We start from the raw sequence: 14,134 nt of genomic DNA, 5'->3' as shown, positions 1-14,134 counted from the left end.
CATTATCTTTTCATTTCATTTTTCCACGAAATTTTTGAAACTCGTTCATATACTCTTTGACCCTCAAGTTAGGAGACAGAGATGTAGCTGAGAAGTAATGAGAGCCCAGTTTCTCTGAATCTGAAACATTTGTGTCTGAATCATCCTTTCATACACATTTCATTTAATTACATTTTGAAAATATTCTTCACATGAGAGATATTCACCCCTGATATCCCAATTTCCTTATCTGCAAAGTCTGCCCATCATACTGTCCACAAAATAATTAAAGGCACGTGTAAGATGAACAAAGAGAGAGAACCTGTGCCTGCGAAACGGAGGTACCAGCAATAATGGTTATAAATTATTCTAAACAGCACGTGGTGCCCTGAAATTCCCCGACCCTTCTTTTATCTCTCCACAGCTTTCACCAATGAAAAGGCACGAGAACTTTTATTTCTAATTATTGTAGTATGTCAATGGTAATGGGGAAAAATAGTTAAACTTGAAAAGTCATTCACAAACAAATGTACCATGCAAATGTCAGTATGATCTGATCCCAAAAGGTGGAGTTTATAAGCAGCCCAGGGAGGGAGGGAGCGAGGAAGAGCTGGAAGCACTCTCAGCTGTCACAGCTGCGATGTAAATCCTGCACCAAGAACAGCCGTCCACTCCCTGGCTCAGAGTCAGTCACCCCCATCTCTCTCTAGCCCAGTCCTTTCATGGTCCAGGTAACCATCACACAATGCTAGTCTCTCTCTGATGTGTGTTTTCCCATCTCTGTGAAGTTATGCACCTCCTTCTGTTCTGTTTCAGGTGGTGCTGCTCTACGCCTCGACCTACGTCCTGGTGTCCCTCAGTATAGACAGGTACCATGCCATCGTCTACCCCATGAAGTTCCTGCAAGGAGGTGAGCTGACTCCACCGGGAGCTCTTGTGTGAGGAGTCTGCCTTGAGTGAGGGTGGGATTGCTTTCACCACGTGTTCTCTGTTCACAGAATGTCTTGTTGTTGCCGCTGAGAATATCAACTGCAGAATATGCACCAATCCACCTTTTCCCACACAAACAATTCAGTGCCAATCATTGTCTTCAAATTGTGTAATCCTTTTCAGAGTTGTTCCTCTCCCATTCACATAAATTCACTGTCCCCTAGGTTGCCTACTAAGCTTTCAAGCTATTGCTGCCCATAAAATCCCATGTAAATAGATTTTAAAAGAATGCAATGCCCAAGGCAAATATTCTTTACTAGTTAAGTGAAATTATTCATAGATTTTGAAAACATATCCATTAAAAAATGTCAAGTTGATTCCAGCTCATAGTGACTCTATAGGATGGACTAGAACAGACCTTCCAAGCGTGTAAATGTTTGCGTAAGCAGACTGCTACCCCATCCTCCCCCAGAGCAGCTGGTCCAGTCCAACCACTAACCCTTCCGTCTGCAGCCGAGCACCTATAGCCACCTCAAAAGGACTTTAGGGGATATTTTGGGTATCAGGTTTACTAATAAGGTTTAATAATAATACCTTACACATTGTTTCCCATCTTCCTCCTCCCTGTCTCCTTGAAAGAAAGACAAGGCTTTCTAGTCCTGTAGAGTTACAGTCTCAGAAACCGTAAGGGCTGTTCTACCCTGTCACTATGAGTCAAAATCAATGCAATGGCAATGAGTGTGAAGTGAGTTTTCTCCCTTTCTCAATATTCTCTGGTACCTCATTCCCCACATCATTGGTATGACTGTCCAAAAAGATGTGTATAAAAAAGTATGGCTGCCTTCCAAAAGGCTGGTAATTCCCAGGAATGATCCAAAGCCACCGGGGCTCACTTTGCCATCATTCACCTCAGCGCTAGCATTCTTCTTCCTTTTCTTTGGAGAGCAGTATTGTTGGTACTGTTATTAAGAGCATACTGTATTTTAGAACCCTCCCGATATTTAAATATAAAGATGGCTTGTTTTCTAACATAGATATATGGAGTGTATTAAGGGAAGTCGGAAAAGGTTCTGCTTTGACCCCCTGACACAGTCTGAATTTCTGAGCAAACATGTCCCAGACACATTCGGACGTCAAAGGAACACACCGGAAAGAGGGGTGTGGTGGCTGTCAGGTGCCATTGAGTTGATTCTGACACGTCACAACTCTATCTACGTTCAACAAAACAAAACCCACACACCTAATCCTCTGCCCCCATCACAATTGTTCTTCCACCTGAGCCCATTGTTGCATGCATTTTTAAATACATCGACCGAGAGTCTGCATCTCTTATTCGGCCGTTCTACTGCACCACGCATCCTGTCCTTTCCCAGGGACTGGTCTAGCCTGATCACATGTCCAAATTATCTGAGACAAAGGCTCACCATTTTTTGTTTCTAAGGAACATTGTGGCTATGCTTCTTCCAAGGCACAATGATTTGTTCTTTTGGCAGGTGATGGTACTTTCAGTATTCTTTGTGAGCACTACCATTTAAATGCGTTCATTTCTTCAGATTTTCTTATTCCGTGTCCAATTTTCACATGTATATGTGGTGACTGAAAATACCATGACGTGGGTCAGGTACACTTTTGTCCTCAAAGTAACATCCTTGCTTTTCAACACTTTAAAAAAGATCGTGTGCCACAGATTTGCCCAATGAAACGCACCATGTGATCTCTTGAGCACTGATTGGGAGAGCAGCCAGATGAAATCCTTGACAACTTCCATCTCTTCTTTTCCCATGATGTTACCTATTGGTCCAATTTTCAGGAGTTGGGTCTTCTTCGCATTGAGCTGGAATCACTACAGAAGGCTACGATCCTTGAACTTCATCATCAAGCGTGTTAAACCCTCCTCACTTTCAGCAAGCAAGGTGTGGCATCTGCATATAGGAGGTTGGTAATCCTGCTTCCTCCAATCCTGATGCCACATTCTTCTTCAGAGACCCTCTTCTCTGATTATTTTCTATGCATAAAAATTGAACAAATATGGGGGAAGGATACATCTTCTTCACGCTCTCCGAACTTTTATGGTTCACACAACAGACACCCTTTGCATCGTCAATAGAACACAAGTGAGCATTTGTCTGGTGGCCTCTACTTTCAGCCAACATCCAGCTGATATCAGCAATGCGGTCCCTTGTGCCACATCCTCTTCTGAATCCAACCTGAACTTCTGGCAGCTCCCTGTCAGTACACTGCTGCAACCATTGTTAAGTGATCATCAGCAAAGTCTTACTTTCATGCGATATTAATGATGCTGTTCTATAATTTGCACATTCTGTTGGGTCACCTCACTTTAAATGGGTACAAATATGGGTACCTTCCAATCAATTGGCTTAAAAGGAGTTGCTTAAAGTTTTCCTAACATAGGCGCGTGAGTGCTTCCGGCGATTCTTCAGCTTGCTGAGACATTTCCAACGTCATCCATCCATTCCTGGAGCCTTGTTTCCGGCTCATGCGTTCAGTGCAGCATGAACTTCCTTCAGCACCATTGCTTCTTGCTCATATGCAACCTCTCGAAATGGTGGACTGTCCCCTGGTTCGTTTCAGGACAGTGACTCTGCGCATTGTTCCATCTCCCTTTGCTGTTTCTCCATCATTCAATACTTGCCCGCAGAATCGTTCAATATCCCAACTCAAGGCTTGAATTGGTTTTGCACTTGTTCTTTCAGTTAAACTATGTTGAATATGCTCTTCCTTTCTGGTTTTCTAACTCTAAGTCTTTACACATTTCATTATGATATTTGACTTTGTCTTCTCAAGCTGCCTTCAAGTTTCCTGTCCAACTCTTTAACTTCATTTTCCCCCTTTTGTTTTAGCTACTCTATGATGAGCAAGTTCCAGGTCTCTTCTGACATTCGTTTTGATCTATTCTTTCTTTCCTGTCTTTTTAATGACATTTTGCTTTCCTTGTGTATGATATTCTTGATTCATCACACAGCTGTCATGTTTCCTGACATTAGTGCTCAATTCACAAATATGTTCCTGAGATGTTCCTGAAATCCAGGTAGGATATGCTCAAACTCATATTTGGGATCATTTGGGCTCTTGTGGACTTGTTTTTATTTTCTTTGGTTTCAGTCTGAACTGACGTGTGAGCAATTTAGAGTCTGTTCCACAGTTATCCTCTGGCCTGCTGTAGTTGCTGATACTGAGCTTCCTCAGTTGTAGTCAATTTGATAACTGTGTCTTTCATCTGGAGAAGTCCATGTTTATAGTTGACTTTTGTGGTGTTGAAAAAGGTATTTATGATGAAAAAGTCATTTGCCTTGAAAAATTCTTTTCTGTCACCAAGGCCATACTTTCCAACTGCTGTTGCTTGCTTCAATTCCAACTTTTGCGTCTAATCACCAAAAATTACTAATGCATCTTAATGGCATGATTGATCATTTTAGACTGAATAAGCTGTCAAAATTCTTCAGTTTCTGCATCACTAGTTTTAGTGTTTGGTGCAGACATTTGAATATGGGTATTGACTAGATTTCCTCACATATGGATAGATGTTATCCTATCACAGACAGCAATATACTTCAAGATAGATATTGATATGCCCTTTTGGGACAATAAATGCAACACCATTCCTCTTGATTGTGTCATTCCCAGCATGTGATTTCCTGACATATGATTCAAAATGACCTATAGCAGATCGTTTCAGCTCACTAACACTTATGAAATCAGTCTTTCTGAGTTGCATATCCTTTTTTCTGGATTGCAAGTTTCCAAGATTAATACTTCATATATCCCATGTAATAATTATTGATATATGTTTACAGTTGTTTCTTCTCATATTGAATTATGTCTTATCAGCAAACAAAAGTCCCCAGAGCTTTCCTCCATCCATATCATTAGTGTTGAGTCTATTTTGATAAGGCAGCTCTTGCTCATATTTTGAGGGGCTTCTAACCTGAAGAGCTCATCTTCCGGCACTGGCAAGGTTCTCTTGCTAGTTTTCAGAAGGTATTCGTAACTGACAGTGTTTTGGTGCTATTCACAAGGTTTTCCATCGCTAATTCCTCTGAAGGGAGTAGCCCATTTCTTCTGGGTTCTCTCTTCTTATTCTGGAAGCTCTGGTGAAACCTGCTCACTTTGGGTGACTCTGCTGGTATTGAAAATACCAGTGACATCACAGAAACACAAAAGCCACCATAGTATGACAAACTGACAAATGGTGGGAGAAGATGATGCAGTCACTTAAAATGGAAACAGTTCTCCGAAAGTATAAAATTGCTTAACTACTAGATATATGTCACAAGGACTGTCTCCATTTACTTGAAATTCTTTATTCGTTTCTTAAGAGTTTGTAATTCATAACTGGTTTCTAAAAAAGTTTTTTGTTGTTGTTTTAGTTTGGTGATAATTATTAAATAAAACATCCGATGCGACTTAGGATAGACATATATACATACATATACAGATATGTATATATATATATCCTCTGATTATGATTGCCCTTCTCACAAAGGTGTTGCTCACCCTGACATATCTTTCACATTGCAATACTCGAGTTAGTAGATGTACAGATTTGGTGTTCTTGTTTCAGTACTCTCAGAGTACCTGATGATGGTTATATACTTACAAACACAAGGGAAAGACTTGCTATAATTGTATAGTCATAATTAGACAAAAATTAGGTTTTGAAGGGGAGGGGCAAAAGTAGATTTTTTTCCCAAAAAATATGAACATCACCTTTGATCTTGCTCATTTTTCAGAAACAAACTACTGTGCCCTCCTTTCCTTCCACACCCCAAAAGTGATAAACAAAATAAATTATGCTTGACAATCATATGGGAAAACAAGAAGGAAAGCCCTCCTTGATGTAGAACCAGTAAGTCATCTATGACTGGAGGAGACACATGGGTCAAAGAGAAGCCTGAAACCACACAGGCAAGGTGTCCAGTCATCAAAGACACAGCAGCAATGCAGAATGAGTCTACGCACTCCCTGAGTAGATGGGGGAAAAGGCAAACGGGTGATGGCAACTGGCCGTGTGAATCTTCCTGCAGAGTTAGAAGTGTTCATCATTTGTGTCCTCCCCTAACCCAGGCAGGCGGCAGGGATGGAGGGATTTGCTTCCAAATGGCAGGAGACTGGGTTTGAAAACAAAGGGAGTCCTGGAGGAAAGGTGGGTTCCTGGCCACAGGACTAGGTCCCTGGTGGCTCTGTCCGCTGTCCTTCATGCCCTGACAGCTCACAAGTCAGAAATTCAGTGACCTCATTTGCCCTTCAAGCAGACTGAGAAAATGAGAAACCCATAACAAGGAACCTCAACTGCAAAGATGTAATCAGTTATCATAAAAATGTGACAGACGCCACATTGTGAAAAATGGATACTAAATTTAAAACACCATTCCACAGAATCTCCAAAATTACTAGAGCGAGCAGATCAAGACTTTAGACTACTTCTCATTTATATCATCAGGGAATTGGAAGCAGGTGAGAACATGGAAGTTTAATTTACTACTGGTGGGGTTGTAAATTGGTACAACTACTTTGAAGGGAAAGTTAGTTGTGTCTACTAAAATTTAAAATCCCTCTGACATATAAATTCTACCTCTTTATACCTGTTCTCAAGAAACACCCATGTATGTGCAGAAGGTGGCATGTATACATACACATGTATTGTGTATTATAGTGTTGAAGAGAATAGCACACATGCAAAGCTAACTTGGGCATTCCTTCGTGGGGAAATGGCTAATTTTATGATTTCAGAAGGTTGTAGCCAATAAGGAATTAATTCAATAATAATTCTATGAGAAATAAGAAAGACCAAAGAAAAACTCATGTCCTTGAGTTGTGGTGCTGGTAAAGAATATTGACTATACCTTGACCAGCCAGAAGAATGAGCACATTTGTCCTGAAGAAAGGACAGCCAGAAGATTCCTGATAAGGGAGATTGGTGACACTCTGCCTCGTGTGCTTTGGACATGTGCCCCGGCGAAGGCGTCGTGCTAGCTAAACTATGAGATGCTTCCAACGGCTCGTGGAAAAAGGAATGAAAAGGTCATGGAAATGTTTCTCCACCTCCCCATTGTGCGGCGTCAGAGTAAGAAAGGACATCCCTCGATGGGCTCAAACATAGCAACAATGGTGAAGATGGCACCGGACTGGGCGGTGCTTTCTTCAGTTTTACGTAGAGGCATCATGAGTTGGGACAATCAATAGGACCTAACAACATTGAAGCAATGATCATGTTTACTGTGACGGCAACATATGTACAAATGTGCTTGTCACAGTGGATCGAAGTTTGGATTGTGATAAGAGCCTTAAGAGCCCCCAATAAAATGATTTTAAAAAAAATAATAATAATAATGTTTACTGAGTGGATAATCTGTGCCTTCCCCTGGTGCGAAGCACTCTCCTGATAACTAGAAGTTTGCAGGTTTGAACACTCCCGTGGCTCAATAGGAGGAAAATGGGGCAGTCTGCTCTCGTAAAGATTCCGGCCTTCGAAACCTTATGAGATTGGTCCACTCTGTCCTGTAGGGCTGCTCTGAGTCAGATGTGATTTGACAGTAATGAGTGGGTAATCCATGTTACTCTAATCCTCATAAGGAAATGTCGATCCTGAACGTCAAAGTAATTTACCTAATGCCGCATGCTAGTAAGTGCCGGGGCAGGATTTGAACTCAAGCTATTAGAGTCTAGCAAACTGCCCTCGACTTTATACATCCTCCCTCTCTATGTGGAGGTGGCAGATCCATGAACACGAATATGCATGCATGTGAAAACATCTATATCACATTCTGAGTGATTAAAAACATTGTGTACAATAATCTATGCAATGTGAAATGAAAAGAAAATCCCAAATGTCACCAGACATTACACGAGTACAGAGAGAGCAAGAGAAGAGCAGGAGAGAATGTAGGGAGCCTGAAAGAGGAAAAGAGACAGCACACTGCGGGAGAGAAAGACAAGTGAAACCATGTCACCTATCGCGTAGAAGGCAGGCAGGAGTGAGTGCGGTCCAACAGGCGGAAGGCAGTGGCAATGAAACCTTGGGGGAAAGAGTAGGGGAGTCACAACTTATTCTTCACCTAAGTGGTAATGACTTTAACCAACAATTTTCGATAAGTCGATAATTATAAGTTTGGAAGGGAGATATAAATGTGAGAACAATTAGAAAAATGTTGACTAATAATAGAGAACTTTAGTGTCCAGTATTAAAATACAATTTAATATGCCAATGTTAAAAATAATATGATACTGGAATAGGATTTTTTTTTTCCTCAGTTGCCATGAGCAGATCCTGGGTCCTGGTATTCCCATGCATGTCGAGGTAGAACGGTGTTCTATCGAGTTTTCAGTGGATGGTTTGGGGGGGATGTAGATTCCAGAAAAAAACCAACTGCTACCATTGAGTTAATACTGACTCATATACAATTTCAAATCAGTTAGGAAAAAAGCTAATCTGTATACAGTGGTAGAATAACTGTCTAATCATTTGAAAAGATGACTATATCAACATGTCACAGCTAATTACAAAATAAAATTTAGTCAGATATAAGTAGTAAAATGTTAATACATAAAATTATTAAAAGACCAGATGGGGATTTTTATCATCTTGGGGAGGGAAACAGTTTTGTAGCAAGAACACAAAAAGTCAAAACAAAGACTTTTTATGACACAAAAATCTTAATACATCTTTACACAAATAACAAATGCTGTGAACACTTAAAAAGAAAAACCAAGAGATATTACAACCAAGAGATATCTATGCTTTATGTAACTGGTAAAGGGTTGATGAGGAAATGGCATGAGGGTCATCTCTGATCTTCTTTGGCTACACCGGGGGTAGGGAGAGTCCATCTCCACTGTAGCCCAAGAACCACTGCTACAGGGTTCAAGTCAGACACATCTCCACCCTCCATCCTTTATCCATTCTGACAGTAATGGTCCTTCCCACAGGCCGCTACTTTTCTGCTGGGTTCAATATGGTCCAAATGGCTACATGAACTTACAGAGAACACTCACTAGTATGAGGTTTATTCTGGAAATCAAGTCACAAGTCAAGATCCAGACACACTAAGGATACAGGTCATTTGTCCTCAGCAGTGCCTCTTCTCAGCCATGCTGGTAGGTATATCTCTCTGAGGTCATTAGTCTCTCAACCACGTGGTCCCTTAGCCTGGGACTTCCTCAGGCAAATATTAGGATAAATTCCCCTAAAGTGTCCCCACTCGACAAGTCAGCCTCCCACCTGGGTGCACTCAGCTTTACTCGTCCCGTGAGCTGTGGACGCCGCCGCTCTCTTCTCTGGTCCCTGTGCTGGTGCCGCCACTGCCACGTCACACAGGTATCTCAATCTCTCTCACACACATACATACACACACACACACACATATGCACGCACACACACACATGCACACGCACCACCACCACGGCACTCTTCTTTCTTGATGGTTGTAAGACTCTCGGTTCCTGCTTCTGAAATAACGTACTTTATACCCAGTGAAAACTCACCCATTGCCAAGTTAAAATTCACTACACCTTATTTGCAGGCTCCTACTCAGTCATTTGTCATAATCCTGTAAGACAGGGTGGAACTTCCCCTGTGCATTTCTAGGAAGGTAACTGTTTATGGCAGTAGGAAGCCTCATCTTTCTCCCAAGGAGTGACTGGTGGATTCAAACTGCTGACCTGGTGGATTTCAGCCCAGCATGTCCCACTATGCAACCAACTCAATGGCAATGAGTTTGGTTTTGGTGTTTTTACTTAATCATTTTAATTACAAAGCTAGAAGAGCCATAACAAGTAATGACACCTTACTGCAGTTGATATCCTGCTTCCAAAGAATTTTGGTAGATAATAGGAAATAAAAGAGAAATCAAGTAAAATGGGAGAAGAACATAAGTGAATTTAAAAGAAAGGAATATAAACAGAGCATTACAGTGGTCACTTTGACCACCAGAGGATTGCAAAATTGATCATTTGCATAGGAAATTTTAAATACCGGCTAAGGGAGAAGGAAGAACATTCACTGTTGTGGGAGAGTGAGAGAAAGGAAATGTTTCTGCACTTCCAACAGAAGCCAGGAATTGCAGACACTCTTGGAGGAAATTTAGCAACAGTTGCCTAAAGCTTATACATTTTCCCATAAGAGTCTATCCTAAAGAAAAACCCGATCAGTTTATAAAAGATATATAGGGATTATTTATAGTGAAGATAGACACAACCTAAATACTTAGCTATAGACTATTTATAAAATTGGAATTTGACATGAACATTGAAAAAAGGTGCTATTTTATCAGTGCTGTTCAGCTTGAGTTTCTCAGGCTCCCAGAAGGCGCACGCATGTGTGTGTGTGTGTGTGTGTGTGTGTGTGTGTGTGTGTGTGTGTGTGTGTGTGAGAGAGAGAGAGAGAGAGAGAGAGAGAGAGAGAGAGAGAGACTGCTTCAGGGTAATGCCACCCACCTGAGCTCCGGGGTTCCCTGTACACCTCTATACTGTGTTCAACATAAATTTATATTTGAAGAAAGGAGCCTACAGATTTGCTTGAAAAAATGATCATATTTATTTCAGAAAGGAAAGTAGGCTGCAAAGTAGCATGTTTATTATAATTGATCCCATTTATTCTTTGTCATCTAGAGATATATGGATAGGGATTCACCATTTTCAAAGAGCTATTTCTGGGTGGTGGCACTATGAATTCTGTTTCGTTCCTCTGTTTCTGTTTGGTTGTTTATTTGTATTTTGTGATGTTTCTGTGATCATGATCTGTTGTCTAATGAGTAAATGAATGCAGGCGTATCATAGAAAGTGATGGCAAAGGCAGAGAAGGACCGCACTGGACATTTGATATGCACAAATGCAAGAGGAATTCTGGCTTTTGGCCAGTGACAGACACAGCCTCTTTGGAGGACACTCTGGAGGCCTCTACCCTGCATTTTATCAGTGCAGTCCCTGAGCTGTGACTCCATGGTAGGTGGGCTCAGTCGCCTGGAAAGCCAACAGTCTTCCTGCCATTCTGTATCCACAGGCTTTACACCTCTGAACAGGCTGTCCTCAGATATGCGCCCACCTAGCAGCCTAAGACAGTGGGGATTCCCAGTATAGCCCAGCGCCAACATGAGAAAAGTACCTTCAAGCTCATGCCTTGATGGGACTTTGGAGAGACATTTTTAGATCCGTAGGTAGAGGATTCTAAAGCATAGCTTCCTGCTTTTTTTAATCCTATTATGTTCATAACCCAATGGAGCACTTTTATACTCTGACACTCATGGGTTCTCCATGAATTGGAATAAACTTGAGGTTTGATTTTTTAGCCAGTTCATGTCCATCTGATTCAAAAGTAAGTATCTTGTTTTCTAATCAAATGGAATTTGAGGAAGGCTCCGGAGTCCACAGATTGCCCCCAAAATCCAGGCTATAGAGCAGACACACGTTGATAACATGCATAGTGCAAAGGTTGGTATGCTCAGCTGCTAATCTTAAAGTTGGAGGTTCAAGACCACCAAGAACCTCAGAAAATGCCCTGGAGATCCACTTACCTGTAAATCGACCATTGGTAACCCAGTGGAGCATTGTCCTATTCTGACACTCGTGAGGTCATCATGAGTTGGAATCGATTAGATGTCACCTTGTTTGGTATGTGTTCGCCGGTGAAAGAACAAAGCCATGCTGGAGCAATTACTAAATTACTAAAAAAACACCCCCCCACCCACCTCCCAAGCTTTACCCTGATCATCCAGAAGAAAAGCATACTGGTCAAATCACCTGATCTCTTAATCCCATCATATTTGCTGCTTCTTTTCTGAACCAAATTCCCACTGCTTTCCATCCACCCAGGGCTTGTTTCAGTGTTCTTTCTTGATCCCAACATTTAAAAAATATTTATTTCTACAAAGAAATAAAGAGAAGCTCGGCCTGCCCGTTTTGTAAGGCCTCTGACATTTCACAACAGCCTTCGCAGACTGCCCCAGTGCATTGCACACTGAGTACAAGGGAAGAGTGAAGGCAGAGAAGCCCAACGTGTTTAGCGGGTACACCTATCAGATGCCTAAGGGGCAAACTGATCCCCCTAACTCCAGAGGACCAGCTACATCAACCTTTCAAGAATTAGTTAAGTAAACCAGGGAAGAAAGAGGAAAGTAGAAATTGAGGAACCATGACCTGTAAAAGCATCTGCTTCTTAATCCTCATATCAGTCCAATAAGGAAGCTATTCTTGCCCCCATGTTATGCAAGAGGAAGCAAGGCTCAGGCGGCACTAAGGGGCCAGCGTGACTTGAACCTCGATGCTTATTCACAATCGACTCCAGGTATGCTCCCTAAGGCTATTTGGGGTTTGCAGCTAGCCCTTTCTCTTCTTTAAGCAGAGAAGCAAGCCAAGGTCCTCATCATGATTGCCTGGAGTCTCTCCTTCCTGTTCTCCATTCCCACCCTAATCATATTTGGAAAAAGGAAACTCTCTAATGGAGAAGTGCAGTGCTGGGCCGTGTGGCCTGATGACTCCTACTGGACACCGTACATGACCATCGTGGCTGTCCTGGTGTACTTCATCCCTCTGACCATCATCAGGTAAGAGGCAACTGGGGGGTTCCTCTGTCTATTAAATGCCACTCTCCTTTTCTGCGGGGCACATCGGTTCTAGCATCCTGGAGGAACTGGTTGGATCGCAGGATTTTATCTAAAGGGACTATTGACTAAGCCTCGCTCATCCAAAGTAGAGGAAGGAAGAGGGAACATTTTCTAAGTATGCATCATCGAGTCTGCATTGTGCAAAGTGTCCAACTACTAACCCCATGGCAACTCTGTGAAATAACACTCTCGTTCCCATTTTATAGATGAGAAAATGCAAGCTCAGAGAACTTAACCGACATCATGTTTTTATTTCATCCTATGCAGACGTTCATTGAAAGGGTGGGTACTGTTGAAATAAAAACTGAACACTTTGACACTGATGTGCTACAGTGGGTGTGCAGCGAAGGCAATGCACAGACATGGCCGCTATTTTGGTCCCCTGGGGTTGCTGTACCAAAATACCACACGTGGGTGGCTTATAAGAACAGACTGTCTTGTCTCCCAGTTCTTGAGGCTAGAAGTCTGAAACCAAGGTGTAGGCCATGTTGAATTCTCCTGAGGCTTTGAGGGAGAGTTATATTCCATTTTTCTCTCCTAGGTTTTAGCAGCTCCAAGCTTTCCTGGACTTGTAGCTGTCGCATCACATGGTGTGTCAATCTCTCTCTATATATATCTCTATCTCTCTCTGCCTTTTCCTCTTTTTAAAAGGGTACCACTTGGATGGAATTAGGACCCACGCTGCACATGATGACCTCATGCTGACCAATAACATCCTCAAAGTCACAATTTCCAAACAAGGTTGCATTCACAGGTGCCAGGAGTTAGGATTTCAACATAAATTCAACACAATTCAGTCACATCCCCAGGTTATGACAGAGAGCACTTCTTGGGAACCACCCTTGAGAGAGAAAAAGGTTGAGAAAGAGATAGAGAGTGTGAGCTGATGGATAAATAAAAGGAGGCCAGAGGGAGTGTGGGTGAAGTGGTTACACCAGCAGGTAGTTGTCATTGGAGGTCATTAAGATGGTCATTAAGCTTCTTCAAGTGACTGAGGTCAGGCTGATTGTGAAGGGCCTTTGAAACCAAGTCATAGACTCTTCTTTTTGTCCTGCACCCAGTGGTCTTCCAGTAGAGAAGACTACAACATTGTCAAGACACAGTCTCATTTGGTCGTGTGGCAGCATTATCCGCTGAAATGATGGTTCTGTATGTGTGCGTTAACCAGAAATTGCAAGCAATTTCGGGGGGTGGGGGCGGGGGCATGTTGTTCCTCAGTATTTGCCTCAAGCTCATTGTAGTGTGTCACATATTATGTTCTAGGTGAAGGATTAACAGCTATTTTTTGATCATAGAAATAATATTATGGATTATGTCTACTTATAGTGTAGTTAATGTTTTATACTTTATTATGGTAATTACATTACACTTAAAACTGCAAAGGCAGGCAGTGCCAATGGGAGAATATTTGGCAATAAACTTCTAATGGCTGGAGTGAGGTTCAGAATTCACTGGAGTGAAATATCTAGATCAAAGACAATATGAAATAAGGGGTGGTCAGCACAATATCACTGAGGGAAAGGCATGAAAAAAGTACACAGGAGTTGCAGACAACAAAGGTAAATGCGATTCCACACACAACTCTGCGTTATCAAACAAGAGGAATA

At 41.9% G+C, this 14,134-nt stretch overlaps 1 protein-coding gene across 2 annotated transcripts in view; it reads left to right on the top strand.

The window, feature by feature from the left end:
- The window catches only part of NPSR1 (neuropeptide S receptor 1), a 204,410-nt gene that overhangs the window by 151,880 nt on the left and 38,396 nt on the right, over nucleotides 1-14,134 (top strand). Inside the window, exons 4-5 of one of the 2 annotated variants that reach the window (XM_075557551.1) lie at nucleotides 796-889; nucleotides 12,266-12,467. In XM_075557551.1, the coding sequence (XP_075413666.1) occupies nucleotides 796-889; nucleotides 12,266-12,467 (296 nt within the window). The remainder of the gene's footprint in view (nucleotides 1-795; nucleotides 890-12,265; nucleotides 12,468-14,134) is intronic. The other variant, XM_075557552.1, reaches the window with a different exon arrangement.

Source organism: Tenrec ecaudatus, chromosome 9 (assembly GCF_050624435.1).
Source record: "Tenrec ecaudatus isolate mTenEca1 chromosome 9, mTenEca1.hap1, whole genome shotgun sequence".
NCBI classification, from domain to species: domain Eukaryota; kingdom Metazoa; phylum Chordata; class Mammalia; order Afrosoricida; family Tenrecidae; genus Tenrec; species Tenrec ecaudatus.
The sequence above is the reverse complement of the archived record's forward strand: the minus strand, read 5'-3'. Positions and strand labels throughout refer to the sequence as shown.